The following is a 20,703-nucleotide window of genomic DNA, read 5'->3' on the forward strand; positions in this document are numbered from 1 at the left end:
CAGCCGCAGGTGCTATCAAATGCACAACTATAAAGCGCAACTGTAGACTGCCGCAGGAGCGATCAGAGCTCAAGTAAAATAAATTGTAATATATCTCCGGAAATAAAATACGATGTGCAGTAGAACAACACGGTTGAACTAAAGGAAAGCAATACGCCACCGCTCGATTTACGCGGTCGAATTAATTCCCAACAGTGTAGCACCACCGCTCAATAACTGCGGTCGAAAGTAAAATTGAATAAATAGTCTCACGTGAATATACTCCTTATGCAGGATTCGTACCCCTCGTCGCCAGTGTAGGGAAGTCAAGATCCGTAAATAACACAATAACAAGGAATGTGTTTGTAGGAGAGAAGGTTTAATGCAGCTTCTCAAATCAGAGCCAAACAGTTAATGATAACATTCTCACCGTGATCCAACTCCCCCATGCAAAACATAACAATTCTTAAAGAGAACACTATTTTCCACGAGCACAGTGTGCACGTGGAAGATAGATGCATAACAGTATATATGCAACACCCGGGCCAAAGCATCTGCCGAATTTGGAATTAGCAGCCTTCCTAACGGCAAGAAAAGATGCGAAGATGAAGCACGGCAGCTGAAGCGAAACAAAACAAGCAGTGACAGGCACAAAAGCAACAATTTAAAAATAAATTTTCCCAAACCACAACATAAAGGGGCTAGGCAAAGACCATGTAAGGACAAGGAGGAGAGGAAAAGAAATAGCAGCCGCATCAAAGAGGACATCCACTAATTAAGGGAAATTAATATATAGTTCAGTAGTGTTCCTGAGCTCCAAACGGAAGTGATTTATCAGGAGCACGAACGAATGAGTAGGCAGCAAAGAATAGCTATGCTGGAGTAAGCAGCAGGCAGGAATACACTCAGTATAGTGAGCGCAGCAGGTCTTGCAGACAGCGCATGCGTGCTGCCTAGGCTTGACCTAAACATGAATGTGTTTACAAAACTTGCTTAAGTGTTTCTGGAAATGACAAATGATAAAATATAGAATCATGGCTGACCGTGTGAAAGTCAGGAGAGAACCGAGGGTAGAATGTAGCAGACTTGCATGGTTCAGGATTTTTAAGGGACTTCAGATATCCTTTTCCATCACTATCTGTTCCTTCCAAAATTCATATTTTTTGATGCCCTCACAGAACATATCTAATGTTTGGAACAACTCTTTCTCCATGTAGAGACAGCAGCACAATACACTTCCGGAAGTTATCTCTGCACCCACCAGTAACTGGGCAAGGAGATGTATCTTTGCGCATCTCGGTTCCGTACCAAATAGATTGATGTCAAATCGGTATGCGTTGTCCCCAAAGGGCACCTTGAATGGGTGGGAACCCAGGCTCAGGAAATTTGGCTCATCTGGGCTGTCAGCCATCCAGCTGACAACATTGGCTAGTAAATAGTCCACGTTGGATGTGATCGGGAGAACCGGCAGCCAGCCTTGGATTAGCATCTTTGCTGGCAGAAGCTTCTCTATCACCTTCTCGTTAGTGTAAATCCTCCTCACATCCTCGAGCTCCAAAGTCACAGGTGGTTGGAAGAGTTGTCCCTCCTTCTCCAGTTTTGTGATGAAATGATAGACAGTCTTCTCAATTTCATCAACCTTGAAGATCAGTGACAGAGCAGCCTGCAAACATATAGGGGGACCATTACTACAACATCAGGGAAACCATTATTACAAACAATATTACGTATACCATTAGTACAACATCAAGGAGGCCATTACTACAACATCAGGGAGGCCATTACTACAACATCAGGGAGGCCATTACGACAAACACCAGGGAGACCAATATTACAACATCAGGGAGGCCGTTACTACAACATCAGGGAGAACATTACTACAACATTCTTTGTTTGACACTAAGTGCTAAATAAATATGGGTGAATATAGATAAAATGAGCAAACAATAAATATGGATAAATACAGAGGGGAATGTCAACAAAATAAATATCATAAAACTAGAAGCCCTTAAGATAAATGAGTTCATTTCTTATTCCCATACCAATATGCATATACGTTTATATCTTTGGGAATTTACATCACACATATGCAGGGTTACAAAACAAAAGCAAAACTGTTCAACACAAGGTGCCTGTGTTGTTGATAATTCCGAAATTTAAAACCAATTTTAAAAGTAATTCTAGGTGATTTTAATTTCCATTTAGATAATGCTCTTTGCAGCAACACGCAATCCCTCTTTGAAATTTTTAATGGTTGGGGCTGCTCTCAACTAGTCAGAAGTCCCACACATATGGCGACTCATATTCTGGATGGGATCTCTTCTAATGACCCTCAAGTTACTGAGGGAGACCCTGTTCCCCTGACTTGGTCAGATCATTTAGCGGTACCTTTTCATCTTTTTACTGGTTCTTCCAGCAAAATTATTGTTTCACAGCTTAAGCACTGGGTGGAAAGAAGAGATTTTAGCCGCATAACAAATGAGGCCCTCACTAGTTTGTTAAAAAACTACTCTCCTCTTGAGCATCATGATGTTAATCAGGCTGCTATGGCGCTGTCGCAAAAAATGTCTGAGGCTTTTGACTTTTTGGCTCCAGTTAGGAAGCACTATTCTGCTGGACTCAAACCCTCCGCCCCATGGTTTTCGGAGAAATTAAAAAAACTGAGACTAATCTGTCGGCGACTTGAAAGGCGATGGCACATTAACTTAAATTCCGCTGATAAGTAACTCCATAAGGTTTCTTTGAAACATTATAAGGAAGCTATCATGGAGGAAAAAAAGGTTTTTTAATCCAAAATGATCATTTTGTTTAAATCTCCTAGGGAACTGTTTAAGGTTATCAATTCCCTCTCTGTTCCAACAACATCTCACACCGGGGACGTCTCACAGTCTTTCTGTGATAATATCTCCGACTTCATTACTAATAAGATCAGAGATATCTATCTGGTCCTTCAAGGTTCAAATACAGCGAATTCCACCTCTACACTCACAGTACTGAAGGAACCTGAGGCCTTTGAGTCTTCTCCGGCGCTTATGATTTTTCCACTATTAAGGCCTGAAGACATGGATAGATTGTTGAAAAATGTTAAATCGGGCTCTCCCTTAGACGCCTGCCCTCTTAAGATACTTAAACGTTGTCGGGATTTTATTATACCACATCTTTCTGCGGAAGACGGCAGTGGTAAAGCCGTTGCTAAAGAAGCCCTCCCTCGACCCAATGGAGTTGAAGAACAACTGCCCGATATTATTGCTCCCGGTGCCTACTAAGATCCAAAAAAGGCCTCTTAACTCTTGCCTCTCTTCTTATCTGATTGATCACTGATTGCTTGATGATTCTCAACATGGCTTTAGAGCCTTGTATAGTACGGAAACGGCCCTTACAGTGGTTTTCAATAATATCCGTAGGCAGGTGGATGCAGGCCATACTACGTTGCTTATCCTTTTGGACCTCACAGCAGCCTTCGATACCCTCTCCCATGTGAGGCTAGTAGAGCGCCTCAGGGAGAAAGGGATCGGGGGCTCTGCGCTGGATCTCCTTGCCTCCTATCTGAATGATCGAACGCAGATGGTGAACCTTGGACCTTTTTTCTCTGCCCCTAAGACTATAGTGTGTGGTGCCCCTCAGGGCTCCTCTTTGAGCCCTACGCTATTTAACATTTATGTGGCCCGCTCGCCAAAGTCGTGAGATCATTTGGTTTGGATTTCCTATCTTATGCAGATGATACGCAAATTATGGTATCAATTACTCACTACACCATAGTTGCTTCTTCCAACTTTAGGCTCTGTATGGAAGCAGTTGCTTTATGGATGAGCTCCAACTTCCTGAAACTGAATGGGGAGAAGACGAGGTCTAGATTTTTGGCAGCAGCATTGATATCTGGTCCAGCGATTGGTGGCCCAACTCGCTTGGTGCTTGCCCCTGCCCTGTCTCATTTGGAAAAAGCTCTGCATTTTTGTGGACGACTCTCTTTCCATGAGTCGGCAGGTGAGCAGGACAGTTTCCACCTGTTTCGGGATCATCAGAACGTTAAAGAAAATTTCACCTTATCTTTCACTTGATCCCCGCAAACAGGCTATGGCTGCACTGGTGACAACCAGACTGGATTACTGTAATGCCCTTTATTTGGGTTGATTCAGCGGCTGCAACTGGTTCAGAATGTAGGAGCCAGCTTTGTGATATGTATGTTTAGTCCATAAGGCTTTGTTTGGGTCTGGCCCAGAGGGTATCAAAACTCTTTTACATCGCTATATACCCCCTAGGAACCTTAGGTCGGCAGATAAAAACCTGATTATAGGACCAAGGTTTCGTAAGGTCAGATGGGGAGGTCGATCTTTTTCTTCAGCTTTTTACAAACTTTGGAACTCCCTCCCTCATGATCCCTCAGGCCTCTCCTCTCATCTACTCATTCGTAAGGCCTTGAAGACGTGGCTTTTCACTCAGTCTGCAGATTAATTCTTTCTGCCTTCCTTACGCTCAGTTCGTTTTAGCGCCTTGATGCCATTGGGTTAAGTTCGCGCTCTATAAGACCCAATTTCATTCATTCATTCAATTTATTTCTTGATTTTTTAAAGCTTGTTGTGAAACCATTTGGTCCTGAGAAACAAGCATTTTTTAAATTTATTTTAGTATCTATTCAAATGATTTTTTTGCAGTTTTCTAAGACTCAAATGTTGCCCAAGGGCATTAGAGGGCTTTCCTTTGAGAACTAAATTGTGCAACATTTTAACATTTTTATTATTACTATTCTCTTATTTTTTTTATTTTAAGCACAGTGATCTGCCCAAAATCATACGATATTGAGTAGAAGTCAGGACTCAGACCTGGTTCCTTAAAACCAAAGTCGGCAGCTCTGGCTGTGAAGCAACATCACCTCCCCATTGAGGACCCAACATTAAATGCTTGTTTTTGTGGGAACACCAACTAAGACCAGCCCTTCACCCTAGAGGACTGAGTATTACAATAGCTGGTGTCAGTCGCCACAGTGCAGGTGGTCCTATCCCTGCAGTGGAAGCGTCATTGTCTTTGCAGTACGGCCAGCTCCAATCTGCTTTACTAGCTAATACTTTCTCGCCTGAACCGCATGGGCATCAACTCACCAAGTGGCAGGGGTAGCTGAAGTGAGTGACATCACACACCATTTGAACTTTATTTTGACTCAAACACACTAGCTTACAAATACACACACATTCACACACTCTCTCTCAGATAAACACACTAACCTGCAACCATGTATACAATATACATTTAAAAGCATTTTTTACTTACCTTAATTGCCAGATAGGGTCATATTCCAGCATATTATACTTAATTTTCTATTACACTAATATGGAATAATGTTATACACTGTTTGTGTAATAAAAAAATTTGACAGAAAAACAGGGAAAGAAGCTCCAGCCAAAGTCCAATAGGACGAGCTGCCAATGTGTTGCAGGCACTGAACCTTGCATTTGTGAGGCAAGGGGTCGCAAAGGCAGTGACAAGGGCCACACGGGGCAAGCCAGGGGTCAAACCTCCAGAGGGCCCTGATTGATGTCCATGCTCCAATGGAGGTACTCTTGCAATCGCAGAATACTCACTCACTCTGACAGGTAGGCAGCTACGTGCGAGGTCTGTCCACAGTCTTAAGCGGTTGCCCAAAGGCAGAGGTGGAGCTCTGCATTTTTGCTCCCCAAAAGGGCAATGTGCCAGCACTGCACAGGCGTGGTCAGGAGCTGTGAAACTGAGTAAGAGTCACTTCCCTGCCATCACTCCATGTAGTCTCCCGTCTGCCCACATGGGGTGAGAAGTGAGGGATGATAAGAGTGAAATGATAGGGAAGGTCTGGAGCATGAGGATCCGGGAATGAGCGATGAGGAATGAAGAATAAGGATGATAAATGAGGGCTGGTGGATAAGGGATAGAGGGATGAGGAGTGATTAATTAGAGAAGAGGCAGATGAGGAGTGTTATACTGTGCGATGCAGTCTAGTGTTTGGGGGTGGAGTTAAGTAGAGGAATAGGAACGGGAGGAGCCAAAGGACGGACTCGAGGGGCGGTTAGAGGAGGTGCATGGTAGTGAATGGTTACGATGAATAAAGCTCCTTGAATGAAGATAGTGTCTGCCTCTTATTTGTCAGGACGACACTACAGCTGTCGACGAGGGTGGGATCATCGAGCTGTACCACTGCGCGGATCCCCAGGAGCTACGTGACCGTCCAGTGAGGCACATGCTGAAGGTCGCCGTCGCGACAAACGTGCCCAGAGCGAGGACCTCCGCCGGAACTAAAGCGGACAGTCTCGCCGTAGATGCCCTGCAGCTCCGTAACCGGGAACCACGTGGAGCTAGATTGTGAAAGCGCTGTCGAGCGCTGAACTTGGGTGCTCACCCCGGATGCGTGGTGCCCCAGTGAGCTGACCTGCCTATGCGCTGAAGCGTGTGCAGTGGTGCGGTGGTGCGGCGAGCGCGGTTGTCGGGGTGACTACCCCTGTTACAGAGACCGTGCCGAGTGCGCGCTGATTGCCCCGGATCCAGTCCACGTCGCGCTGTGGAGAGCGGTGCCCGTGAGCGCGGGTGCGCGCTGAGGCCTGGGTGTCCACCCCAGCCTTGTGACCTGAGAAAACTGCTGCCGGGAGCCCACTCCAGTTTTGCCTTGCTGCCTAGAAGTGATCGCTGATACAGCGAGCTCACCTGAGCTGACGCCGCACACTGCAGAAGACTGACTGCCCGGTACATGCCTGCATGGAGACACCGAGGCCCCGAATGTGAATGCAAGCCAAATCTCGCTGAAAATGTGATCTCAAAGACGGCGGCCATCTTAGAGTCAGGCGCCTCCTCCTATCCCCTGTTAAGAATATTGATCGGCCATTTTGAAGTCAGGAAACTGGAGTTCTGAAATAATCACAAGCAAATGCAAGAGCCAAAAGCAAACAAGCACAAGTAAATGCATGCTTCAAACGTAAACAAACCCAAGCACATGCAAGTTCTGAAGTAAACAAGCAAATGCAAGCTTCAAACGTAGCAAGCACAAGTAAATGCAAGCTTCAAACGTAAACAAACACAAGCAAATGCAAGTTCTGAAGTAATTAAGCACAAGCAAATGCAAGCTTCAAACGTAAACAAGCACAAGTAAATGCAAGGTGTGAATACAAGCACAAGTAAATGCAAGTTGTGAATACAACAAGCAAATGCAAGTTCAAATGCAACAAGCCCAAGCAAATGCAAGACCTGAGTACAACAAACACAAGTAAACGCAAATCGCGAATACAACAAGCACCAGCACATGCAAGCTTCAAACGCAACAAGCCCAAGCAAATACAAACATCAAATGCAACAAGCACGAGCAAATGCAAACCTCAATGTAACAAACATGAGCAAATGCAAGTCCGGAATGCAACAAGCACGAACAAATACAAGTCCCAAAATAAATTGTCAGCACCAGGTGAAAATAGGCAACTGAAACAAAAGGGAGAAAGAAAATAAACGATCTAGAAACACGAGTAAACAAATGTCAGGGAAGCTTTCTCTCATCAACCATAGTGACTAGTAACCTGCATAAGCCTTTAGAAAAAGAACAAGATATCGACATCGCCAAGTACCAGTGCTGAGGAAGCATAAACCGCCTGCAGTTGAGTGGCGACCATGTTGAACTCAGGAATTCCAAGTCTACCTCACTGAAGCCTACTGAGACAGACATAAAAGCTGGAACATCGAAGAGGGTCAGCAAAACATTACGGGAAGCATAGGGAACGGTCCTATGACACTTTCATACCAGAATATTCCACCATCATGTCGGTGAGAAAAGAAACACATAAATTTAACCCCTGCATTGGAGTACCATCCCCAGTGACACAGACCGGCACCCAGAGTTTAAGTCAGAGATGGAACCGGTGGTTGGACTCACTGGATGCATTTCTCGAAACAACTGGGTTGCGAAGAGATGGAAAACGTCTACTATTATTGCTTCAGTTGGTGGGTCATGAAGGCCGGCGACTGATCAGAACATTTTCAGCAAAGGACACAGAAACATATGGAAAACTCAAAGAGACGCTACGTGCTCATTTCGACACAAAGGAAGACGCGGATCATGAACGCATCGTCTTCAACGCGGCATGATAGGAATCCGGGGAATCATTACCAAACTTCATAACAAGGTTATAAAGTCTGGTGCACTACTGCCATTTCAATACATTCGCAGACGAGGAAGCAATTCGACTCCGGATAATCGAAGGCTGTTCAAAACCTGACACAAAGCGCAAGATCCTTCAAGGGCAGTTCTCGCTAAAGGAAATCATCAGGAGGGCCGAAGCTGGAGAGCGGGCCTAAGCAAGAGAATTATCAAAAGGATTGCACCTTAATGCAAGAAAGGAACATAAAAGAAAGGAGATATCTCTCATGTCTGTGCATAAAGCCCAAGAAACAAACCAAACCAGAAAGAGGGAGGGCAAAGGCAGACTAGAGATAAGACAGCATGAGACACAAAGTGACATGAAATACTCTAATTAAACAATACAAAAGACAGTGGAGGATGGCAAACAAAAGACCAGGATGATCCAGGATTATGACAGTCTCACTGATATAACCTCAAGGAGTCATTCAACGTCAAAGAGTCACTCAACAAATGTTACAAACTATTCTGAAGAAGCATCAAGTGGGACAGACCACACAAATGGAACAGATGACAGCCTGCTCAGCAAGTATGAAGGAAAGACAAATTACAGAAGACTAGACCAGTCATGTCAACCCTGGAAACTGGTACCCGAACACACCCGAGCAACCCACTGTTTATCAAACTGTGTAGACGAGTCCGAAGAAGCATCAAGCAGTGGGAGACGTCACACCCATGGCACAGACGTCAGTGCACCCAACAGGCGAGAAGAAGAAACAAACCACATACGACGGAGTGATTCACTCAGACACCGGAAAAGGGTAGGCAAACACACTCAAGACACCCGTGACAATGAGGAAACTGAGAGGAGACAATTAACATCATACGAGGGAGACAAAATGTCTTGGGATCAAACAAAAGATAGCAATAGCACAGAAGACCATTCGAGAGATGTACCCAAAGAAATGTCCCAAAGATAGCTCTGACTCCAAGAGCAGTACGTCATAGCCTACCAGCAGAAGGGGCTTACCAGTCAAGACCCACCCAAAAGAACGTTCTCAAAGGAAATCAGTAAAAGACTCCTCTGATTCAGAAAGCCTGTCTGTGCAATCACTCGGGTCAACAAAATCAACGTCACGTAAACGCCGATGGCATCGATCACCCGAATGCACAATGGAAACAGAGAACGTTCTCCCTGTCCAGAGCAACATATCTCATGCCGATGATCCAAAATGTTCGATCACCCCGCCACGCAGCATGTCACGTCAGTCACAGTTATATCAAGACACGAATAACATACCGTCACCCCGGATGGGGTAGGCGAGGCTGACTCAAAGGGCTTGCAGAAGGAAAATGAATATATGGGACATTACCAACCACGTTACGAAAGGACTGTCTCATCACCCTGCAAGGAAGGAAAAATGTGTTGACAGAGATAGATCATTCTCAAAACACAAAGGGATGAGAGAGGAACATGCACATGCCCGGATGGTCAAGGAGTTCAACATACCCAAACGCGAGTGGGAGCGGATAAGACGAACAGAGCCAGTGAATGAGTCCCAGAACCGAACCAGGACACTCAGTTTAGATAATGCCTTACTGTCTGATACGCAGGACTGTGAACATGAGGACATTGTTGCCCCTGACCGAAAAGACAAAAGAAGTGAAACCACAAGAGGATGCTCTTGTTAAGACAACAGAAAGATTGACCAAAGACATGCCCACCTCTGATTCGACACTACTGATGCCTGAAGAACGGACTGAATATGAGCTCATACACGGAGATGTAATCCTGCGGCCCAAACAGACTGTCTGCCGACCTGTGCGGCTCATTGAAGAATTACAAACACGGTAGAAGTTAACTTCATTTTGTTAAGAAAGGGGGAGATGTAATACTATGCGATGCAGTCTAGTGTTTGGGGGGGTGGAGTTAAGTAGAGGAAAAGGGACGGGAGGAGCCAAAGGACGGACTCGAGGGGCAGTTAGAGTAGGTGCATGGTAGTGAATGGTTACGATGAATAAAGCTCCTTGAATGAAGATAGTGTCCGCCTCTTTTTTGTCAGGACGACACTACAAGGAGTAACAGGTTAAACAAGCATTTGCAAGGAGAAGGCACTGGAGTGGATCATCTCCTTCCTCGCCGGTAGGACACAGAGAGTCGGCCTCCCCCCATTCAGATCAGAAGCCACCGAAGTCATCTGCGGCGTTCCTCAAGGCTCCTCGCTCGGCCCAACCCTCTTCAACGTCTACATGAGTCCCCTCGCAGCCATCGCACGCCAGCACAACCTCAACATCATCTCCTACGCCGACGACACCCAGCTGATCCTCTCCCTCACCAACGACCCCGCCACCGCCAGAGCCAACCTACACGAAGGGATGAAAGAGGTAGTCGAATGGATGAAGAACAGCCGCCTGAAACTGAACTCTGATAAGACGGAAGTTCTCATCTTGGGATCCTCACCCTCCGCCTGGGAGGACTCCTGGTGGCCCCCGGCCCTAGGCAGCGCACCCAAACCAACGGACCACGCACGCAACCTGGGCTTCATCCTGGACTCCTCCCTCTCCATGACCAGACAAATCAACGCCGTCTCCTCATCGTGCTTCAATACCCTACGCATGCTACGCAAGATCTTCCGGTGGATCCCCACCGAGACCAGGAAGACGGTCACCCAGGCACTCGTCACCAGCCGACTGGACTACGGCAACTCCCTCTACGCCGGAACCACCGCCAAACTCCAGAAGAGACTCCAGCGGATCCAGAACGCCTCAGCACGACTCATCCTGGACATCCCCCGCCGCAGCCACATCTCCGGACACCTGAGAGACCTGCACTGGCTCCCGGTCAACAAGCGAATCACCTTCCGTTTCCTCACCCACGCACACAAAGCCCTGCACAACCAAGGCCCAGGATACCTCAACAGCCGCCTTAACGTCTACGCTCCCAAACTCCAGCTTCGATCGACCAGTCACACCCTCGCCGCCGTCCCACGCATCCGAAGAGCCACCACAGGGGGAAGGTCCTTCTCCTACCTCGCCGCCAAGACCTGGAACTCCCTCCCGACCCACATCCGCCTGACCCAGGACCACCTCGCCTTCAGGAAGCAGCTCAAGACCTGGCTATTCGAGCAGTAGCGGACCCCCCCCTCCGCTAGCGCCTTGAGACCCCCCGGGTGAGTAGTGCGCTATACAAATGCTATGATTGATTGATTGAATGCAATAGGTCTCGAATTTGCGAGAGTTTCAGCTATTGGCGTTATAAATGACAATACCTTCTATTTATCTCTTTTGAAAATTGACACAAATAAAAGGCAATGTCATTTTAAATGGCAATTGTTCAAACTCATTAATGCGAGACAGATTGCATTGCATAGAAGCGTCCACCATTGTCAAGGGCTGCTTGGAAAGTGAAAGCGCGCATGGTGCGCTGAATGTTACAGGAAAGCACATCGTGCCTGTAGTAGGACAAAACTAATTAAAGAAAATAGTGCTTACAGACTAAATAACAGGTAAACATGGTGGGGCGGGTTGGGATCGGAGGCCCTCATCTGTCGACTTCCCCCCCTGCTGTGCCCTACCCTGCCCCACAGCGCATACCTGTGCCAGCCGCTGCTGTAAATAAAGCATCCCGTGTAACAACAGAAGTGAAAGGGTCAGTCCTCATGGAAGGTTACAAATGAAGACAAGGCGGTACTAAGGCAGGATTAACAAGCCTATTAATGAATCAGAAGCCAGCATTTACAAAGGACAATGACACAAGCCAATGAAAAATATGGGTGGAGAGTGGGCGGAGCTTCAAGACCATACTCTAATGCAGCATGCCTCGCACAGCAGTGAATGTGCTACGCAGGCTCGACCTAAACATCAGAGATGTGGGATAAGGAGTGTGAAATATGGTGTTATGGATGGGAAATGAGGGGTGTCCGATGAGAAACAGGATGTCCTAAAGTGGATACTGTACATTGTGCTTTTTGTTAGATCTGGAAATGTTAATATGATCTTTTTGCACATTTTTACTATCCCTGAGTCAATATAACTCAAAATAGAGTCTACTCCAATCGCTCAACATCTCACTTTTTTCATCTAACACGTCTCTTATTATCTCACCATATGCCGCATTGTGTCTTTCTTCTCCTTCTACCTATATGTAGAAAATACATTAATGCTGATTTCGAGTTGGGTGGTAATTACAAAATCTCTATTCCTGTAGCAATTTCTACCTCAGAGGCGAGTCCACTGATGGTATTTCCTTCACTACATTGGTAGTATGTGAAGGAAAACCAGAGGATTTTCTTATACGCCCAATTCTAAACCAAGCCTTATCTTTTGCCTTTCCTATCATCCACTAATGTGTTTTTCTTCCCTTGTCCTGCTTTCACGCTAACCTAGAATGAACTCCTGAACATGGTTTGGTCACGCTAAGGGTTGGTTCTGTTCACTGCCAAGAATTTTATAAGTATTTTTTACCATCTCTCTATCTAAAACCCTTTTACACATGTTTCCTGTGATTGATTCGAACTTGTATATAGACAACAATCGCACTATCCCATTTAGAATTACACTGGGCACACGACAGGGGTGCCCATGCTCATCCCTGCACTTTGCACTTTACATAGACCCATTAATTAAGAAATTGGAGCTAAATGATCGAATTAGGCCGCTAGATACTAAAATGGGACCGATTAAGGTACTAGCATACGCGGATGATATCGCGATTATCACATCCTCACCGGCAGAGGCTATCAGTAAAATAGAGCAGGAGGTGGGGCAATTTGGGCGGGTTGCGGGGTACGGGGTATGCACTAAATAAAACTAAGACACAAATTATAAAGAATACATACACAACATGCACAGATTCACCGGTGGTGGCTGAGGGGGTTTACTTAGGAATAACTATCACTGCTGACCTGGGTAATCTGGTGGACTTAAATATTTCTCCTATCATCTCGAAAGCGAAGAAGGATTTGGATAGGGTACATAATTTGCACATGTCCATAGTTGGCAGTGTAAATTTTATCAAAATGAATTTCCTCCCGAAATTTCTATATATATTTAGAACTATCCCTCTATTTTTTAGCCCACTTTTGTTTAGTAGAATAGAGCTCTTAATAAACCGGTTTATTTGGTCACAGGGTAAAACAAGAAGGGCACTAAAATTTATGGCATTACCAAGAGAGAGGGTGGGGTGGGCACTACCGGATCTAAGACTCTATTACTGGGCAGCAGTGCTGCAGCAAATAACAGGCCTCATCGGTGGGGTGGAGATGGAAGTAGAATTTTACACCGGCTCATTAGACATTTTCGGTTTGATTTTAGGCGAGGAGGCACAGAATGTGTTCCTGAGATACACTGAACCGAGCTACATTAAGAGGACCAGATTCAAGACTCTGGAGGCAGCTTATAAGGTGTGGAAGGCATTTAAAAAGAGTTTTGGACTGGGTAGATAACATGCATATATTAGGTTAGGGAACGACCCAACATTACCCCCAGAGATCTTTGCTGATACTGTTTTCAAGGAATGGGGACGGTTAGGAGTAAAAAGAATGGGGGATTTCATAGGCCCGCTAGGAGTGCGCCAATTCTCAGAGATATAAAGAAAATTTGGGGTCAGTACAAGTATTTACAGATAAGAAGCTTATTGGCTGGAAAGAGAGGAGGACCTTTTGGATTTGGAGACAATATAATACTACAAGTAATAGAAGGGGGGCATGGCTGCATGATAAAAAGGTTCTATGCCGAACCTATAGCACACAGGGGAGATGACTTGGATAATTTGAAGCAAAATGGATGGATGCGTTAGGGATTACGGAGGGGATCTTTGAGAAGTCATTACAGATGGGACAGGAGGTTCTCCGCTCTTCTTCATTGCAAGCCCAGCACTATAAGACCCTGTACAAGCTATACTACACTCCAGCCAGAATTGCACAGTGTGGGGGGGTACACAAGGGATAACATGCCCAAGATGCGATAGCCAGGAGGGAGACATAGTACACATGTTTGGTGAATGCCCCAACCTGGTTCCTCCCGATAAAAGAAATCGAAGGGTTTTTAGATAGATCGCTGAATTGTAAGTTAACGATGACACCCGAAGTAATATTAATGGGATTGGATGGTACTGGAGAGCAACCACAGTTGGAGAACTTTCTGTTTCTAGCCATGGCAGTATTTCGTCTATGCATAGCTTCGGCATGGCGAGATAAGCTCCCCCCCACTATGCAGCAATGGTTGGCCAGGCTTTTGTATATATACAACATGGAAAAAGCGCTATATGCTAGAAAAGGGAAGAAGGGCAGATCCCTTGGTCTTCAGATCTGGAAACCAATAACAGACTGGAAGAATAGGGTGGCAGGAAACACAGAACTTCCATAGGGTTTCCAGGGGGGTGTGCAATGTAAATCAGGAATATTAACTACGCTGTATCCATGGGGTTATGTTTATTTGATCCTCTTTCACGGTTTTTTTTTTCCAGCTGATTTGATTGATGCTCTTATTTACCCATTATAATTTGCTAGGCCGAAATATTGTAACCTGAGATACAGAAATGTCCTAGAAATTCGAAACTTGATTGTATTTTTTGCTTTTTTCATGTCCTGTGCAGGGGGGGGGGGGATTTAGGGGAATAAATGTTGTAAAAAATTTTCAAAAAAAAAACAAAACAACAATCATGCAATCATCACTAAGATATTTTTTTAGGACTAAAGAGACAGTGATCAAGCTGAGACTTTGGATCTAATGCAGTGTCATTTTGTTTACTGCTTGATGGAGGGTGGAGGATGCAAGAGCCAAGGCAGCTGCTTTTGTAAGGTGATGTAAGACAGAGGCCTCAGGGAGTGACCTTGAGGCCATACCAGAATACTTCAAAAGGCTAGACAGTAACGTCTATGTCAAGTCATGGGAAGCCCTCTAGATGTAAAATCTGTATGTGTTGAAAATCCTCACTTGATCTGGCAACAGCAACCATTAGACTATCAGTTATGGCAACATGTAGACACAGCCTCCAGTGTTCCTAAAGTGAACCTGTATCACAGCTCCTTCCCTCACAATCTTCAATTGTCCCTTTCCCCACAAGGCTGGTCCCCATAACCTCTCACCTTGACATCTAGCAGTCTGTACTGTGAAAGCATTGATGGAGGAGGGTCTTCTACTCTTGATAATCTAATATACTTAAGATCAGGGAATTCATTCTTTATATAGTCCTTGACAAAGTTTTGTATCAACCCGGCAACGCCACGACCCCTCTCCCCGGGTGCCACCCTCAGGCCTTCTGGAACAGCAGTGCTTCCATCATCCACCAGGCAGATCGACTCAAAAGCGACCTAAACAAGAGACAATCAGACAGACAGTGAATGGAAAAATGAACATCATCAGAGTGGAACAGCAGAGAGAACAAATGTCATAAAATAGCCACATATGGGAGATCAGAGCCCTAACAGATCAGAGCAAGTAGAGAACCAACTCACTATCACTCAGTCAGAACAGAGACAACAGGCACGATATTACACAAAGAACCAATACCTTAATATGGCCACAGTAGGGCGGCCCTTATGCAGAGCTAGAAAAGAACCAGTCAATGAAATGAGTTCAATAGAAAATTAATTAAATAAAAGTAGGACTCGGATAATAAACAGTCATAGCAAACTCAACAGAGGCATTCACATACAAAGGAGAAAATACAGGGACCAGCATATGGTAAGAGAAGAGATAATGGAAGCCTACCACAGAACAATAAAAGAGACAAGCAAGCCGGGAAGAGAAAACAGAGTCGATATTTTGATAATCATACTAACAGAGTAGGTAGAGCAGAAGCCACCCTGCTTTGAGAGCAGAGAGATGTATATCACTCACTGAAAGCTCAGAGATCACAGACCATCATAAAGCCACCGTATGTACAATACAATGGGAACCACAGCAGAAACAACTGAAGACATCTACAAGTCACTAAAAAGAGAACGAAGACAGCATGTGGTCAGGGCATGAAGGCTGCAAACATCATGCATTCAAGCAGAAAGAAGAGAGACTATTAATAGATCGAAAATAAAAAGCATTAGAGGAGTAAGGGCCCAGACAACATATGCCATAGTATAGTCAAAGTATAGCAAATGTAGACAATCTTATAATGTAAATGTGGAAATTGGAGGAGCAAAAGCAGAGGGAACAAAGGGTTTCCAAAAGACATCATACAGTCAGAGCAGCGAGGGTCAAGACTGTCAGTGAAATCTTGAAGAGGAAAGAACAACACAGAATCACCTTTAAAAGGACTGAGGCTTACATGCAGAGACAACTGAGGACACCATACAGTCAGTATCATAACAGATGCAGCATGTAGTCAGAAAAAGAAGTGCAGAGACTGTCATACAGTTAGAACAGAGAGTACAGGCTTTTATACTGACATGGCGGGGAGAACTAAGACCATCACACAGGCAGGTCAGAAACAACAAAGACCATAACACGGCCACAGCGAGAAGAACAAAGACATCATGCCACCAGAAGAAGAGGAACAAAGGCTTCATGCAGTCCCATGAAACCCCAGCAATTAAAGAAGGAGGCAATGATACAGACAGAGCTGAATGAACAGGAGCTGCCACAAATCACACGTGGAGACCAAAGAGCATCTTACAGTCACAGTATGGAGTACTGGAGCCATCGTTCAGGCCATACAGGGAGAACAAGGCCATCAAACTGCAACCACAGGGGGAAGAGCCATCATGCAAACACAGTATGTGCAACACAGGCCTTCGCACCGCCACAGTAAGGGAAAAGAGCTCATCACACAGTCAACAACCCAAAGGGCCCAGAAGTATCACAAAGCCATGGAAAAGAGAGCAGAGGGCACCAGCCGGGGTACTGTGGTCAACATGCAGCCAGAGCAGAGGGCACAAAGGTCATTATTGCCCTACATAGAGCCACAGAATGGCACATAGTATATAACACAGGCCAGTAGCTTGACCTGGCATCATCCCTCAGTCTCAGAGCAGAAGGAGCCTCGGCCATCATACAGAGACAGCAGGGGGAACTGAGGTCTTTCTGCAACAGTGCAATGGGAACAGATATCACACAGCCACCACAGGAAGAGCAGAGACCACCAGAAAGTCAAAGTAGCGGAAACAGAGGTCTGGGCTTCTTCCTACTCCCTGGAGAAGAACAGAATTAATTATTCAAGCAATGCAGTTGAAACAAAGAACCATGACAGGTGAAACAAAGGCCACATGCAGTCACGGAGAAGGCACGGATTGGTAAGAAGGGTCATGACACAGAGGAAAAGTCCTCAGACAGATATACAGCAGAGGAAACAGATGCCAGCACGAAACCACAGGAGGAAAACAGAGGCCAGCATGAAGGCACAGGAGGAAAACAGAGGCCAGCTTGAAGCCACTGGAGGAAAACAGAGGCCAGCATGAAGCCACAGGAGGAAAACAGAGGCCAGCATGAAGGCACAGGAGGAAAACAGAGGCCAGCTTGAAGCCACTGGAGGAAAACAGAGGCCAGCATGAAGCCACAGGAGTAAAACAGAGGCCAGCTTGAAGGCACTGGAGGAAAACAAGGGCCAGCATGAAGCCACAGGAGGAAAACAGAGGCCAGCATGAAGGCACAGGAGGAAAACAGAGGCTAGCTTGAAGCCACTGGAGGAAAACAGAGGCTAGCTTGAAGCCACAGGAGGAAAACAAAGGCCAGCATGGAACCACCGGAGGAAAACAGAGGCCAGCATGAAGCCACAGGAGGAAAACAAAGGCCAGCATGGAACCACCGGAGGAAAACAAAGGCCAGCACGAAACCACAGGAGGAAAACGGAGGCCAGCATGAAGCCACAGGAGGAAAACAGAGGCCAGCATGAAGGCACAGGAGGAAAACAGAGGCCAGCATGAAGGCACAGGAGGAAAACAAAGGCCAGCATGGAACCACCGGAGGAAAACAGAGGCCAGCATGAAGCCACAGGAGGAAAACAGAGGCCAGCATGAAGGCACAGGAGGAAAACAGAGGCCAGCTTGAAGCCACTGGAGGAAAACAGAGGCCAGCATGAAGCCACAGGAGGAAAATAGAGGCCAGCATGAAGGCACAGGAGGAAAACAGAGGCTAGCTTGAAGCCACAGGAGGAAAACAGAGGCCAGCATGAAGCCACAGGAGTAAAACAGAGGCCAGCTTGAAGGCACTGGAGGAAAACAGAGGCCAGCATGAAGCCACAGGAGGAAAACAGAGGCCAGCATGAAGGCACAGGAGGAAAACAGAGGCTAGCTTGAAGCCACAGGAGGAAAACAGAGGCTAGCTTGAAGCCACAGGAGGAAAACAAAGGCCAGCATGGAACCACCGGAGGAAAACAGAGGCCAGCATGAAGCCACAGGAGGAAAACAAAGGCCAGCATGGAACCACCGGAGGAAAACAAAGGCCAGCACGAAACCACAGGAGGAAAACGGAGGCCAGCATGAAGCCACAGGAGGAAAACAGAGGCCAGCATGAAGGCACAGGAGGAAAACAGAGGCTAGCTTGAAGCCACAGGAGGAAAACAAAGGCCAGCATGGAACCACCGGAGGAAAACAGAGGCCAGCATGAAGCCACAGGAGGAAAACAGAGGCCAGCATGAAGCCACAGGAGGAAAACAGAGGCCAGCATGAAGCCACTGGAGGAAAACAAGGGCCAGCATGACGTCACAGAAGGCAAGGACGATACAAATTCTCACAAACACAGTTTATGGAGCACAAAGAACTTTTTACTGTTTGCTGTGTTTTTTATTGAGTGGAGAAATTTAGCAATAAAAACATGCATTGGCTAATCATTTAATAAATAGAACACATTTCTATTGCAAAATTCAGATTTGTGGTAATTAAGAACAGGAAAAGGATGTGATTCTTTTTTCTAATAACGAAACTAGTAGGACACAGATGCCATTTACAGAGGAGACAACTTCAGCCTTTTTAGGATAAACGTACAAAAGGCAACGATGGGTGATGTTCCAACTGGACTAACTTGTACCGGGCCTCAATCATGCTTTGTGATGTTTAGGTAATGAGAAAACAAGCAGAGATGCCCATTATAGGACCATCCACATGGTTTACTCACCACTTTTCCTTGGCGCTTGGCGACAAAGGTCCTGCGCTTGGTGTCCTGCAGCCAGCTGTGGTATCTGACTGGTAAGTAGTCTGCTCCTTTGTACACGTCTCCAGAAATGGCCATGACCCCCTCATAGTCCTCTTCAGTAGCAAGGCAGAAGTCGAGCTGATGGTTCATTTGTGGTGCCCTGTGATCAGCCATGGGTATTGCTGCGGAAGCCCCTTCAGGGTCCGAAAGAAGGCCTTCTCTCTCCAGGTCAAGGATAGTCCCCAGGAGAGGTTCACACTTGTGAGGATCTCTTGAAGACTCAAGCGCTCTTTCCAGTGCAAGGATTTCACACACCTCACCAATGCTAGCACTCACTCACTTGTCTATACTATACTTCTTCACGCACTCCTCTTGCTTCCTTGCGCGTGCTCACACTCGCTTCCATTGAGAAAAGTGAGGTTTTACTTCTTGCTTCTGGTGCAACCTTTGGTCCTAAAACAAGTGAACAAAGTCCTAGAGTCATAAAAACAATGATTACATATGATCAACTCAGGTAAGTTTGCTGTTGGCTATTGGCATCCTCATAACTAAAGCAGAGAAAAAACATGCATTTACAACATCAAATTTAATATATAAAAATCTAAATGCAAAATCAGTGACACATTTTTTTTTTTAATCAGCATTTCCCACCAGGGTAACGTTTGTGTTTTTTAATTAGAGATTATCAATTTAACAAAGCTTCTATGCATGACTTTGGTAAATGACACTGTAAATACATATTAATTCAACTTTGTCCCATAGTTTCACATAGCAGTACAACAACATCGAGTGTGCAGTAATGTTTCGGCACCCAGACCACAGATGCTGCACCGTCTGTTTTGGAATGGTACAATACAAAATTCACTAATTGCCGCTGGGGCGTAAAGTGGCCAAACCTGATGCACAATTATTTTTTCGTCAGTATTTGATATTTCAGTACATCACGTAGGTCAAAGCTATATGTCACCCAGTAGTAATTTTAATAAATCCTGTAGGGGATTATAGATCTGAAATAATAGACCCCAGTGTCTTTGTTTCATGTCTATATCCCAACATTGCAAAGGTAGCCAGAAACCTAGGTTTTGTGGGGCCTGGCCCCCCAGTGATGATAGCATTGTAAAGTAATGAAACTGAAGGTTCACGAGCACTGTTGATCAGGGTCTTGGGTTGGGGTCTTCGACAAGATGGGATGTTTTTGAAAATATGTTGCCAAGCGAGGTTAGATATTAATGCACAGCATAGGTTCTGTTTAATTTTTTATTTGTGCAGAGATTGTTTAGTACACTGTGGTTGGTATATAAACTATTAATACTATTGTACTGTATTAATTGTTTTTTGCTACGTTCAGATTATTCTCCGCTGGAGATATTTTGGTGAAAGGAGTGCAAATTGTTGCCTTTTTAAGCACATTCGTCAAACCCTATTATAATGCAACTTAAAGACAACAGTGCAGTGGTGTGGTTTTGGTCTCAATTCTACACTCGACCAACACATTCTGTGATTCCAAAAGAATCCCATTTCTTCATCTGACTTAAAATGCAAATACATGCAAGGCTGGTACACTGCCTTTACGT

At 45.4% G+C, this 20,703-nt stretch overlaps 1 protein-coding gene across 1 annotated transcript; it reads right to left on the reverse strand.

Annotated features, from left to right (window-relative positions):
- Window positions 1–341: 341 nt before the first annotated feature.
- Window positions 342–19,569, reverse strand: LOC147678048 (histidine N-acetyltransferase-like). Its single transcript, XM_086945944.1, has 3 exons — window positions 19,112–19,569; window positions 15,151–15,375; window positions 342–1,642 (listed from the first exon to the last, which is right to left on the reverse strand). Exons 1-3 carry the CDS (start codon window positions 19,301–19,303, stop codon window positions 1,094–1,096), a joined length of 966 nt encoding a protein of 321 aa, XP_086802070.1. The 5' UTR covers window positions 19,304–19,569; the 3' UTR covers window positions 342–1,093.
- Window positions 19,570–20,703: the final 1,134 nt, after the last annotated feature.

This window comes from Lissotriton vulgaris, chromosome 12, assembly GCF_964263255.1.
Source record: "Lissotriton vulgaris chromosome 12, aLisVul1.2, whole genome shotgun sequence".
Lineage (NCBI taxonomy): Eukaryota > Metazoa > Chordata > Amphibia > Caudata > Salamandridae > Lissotriton > Lissotriton vulgaris.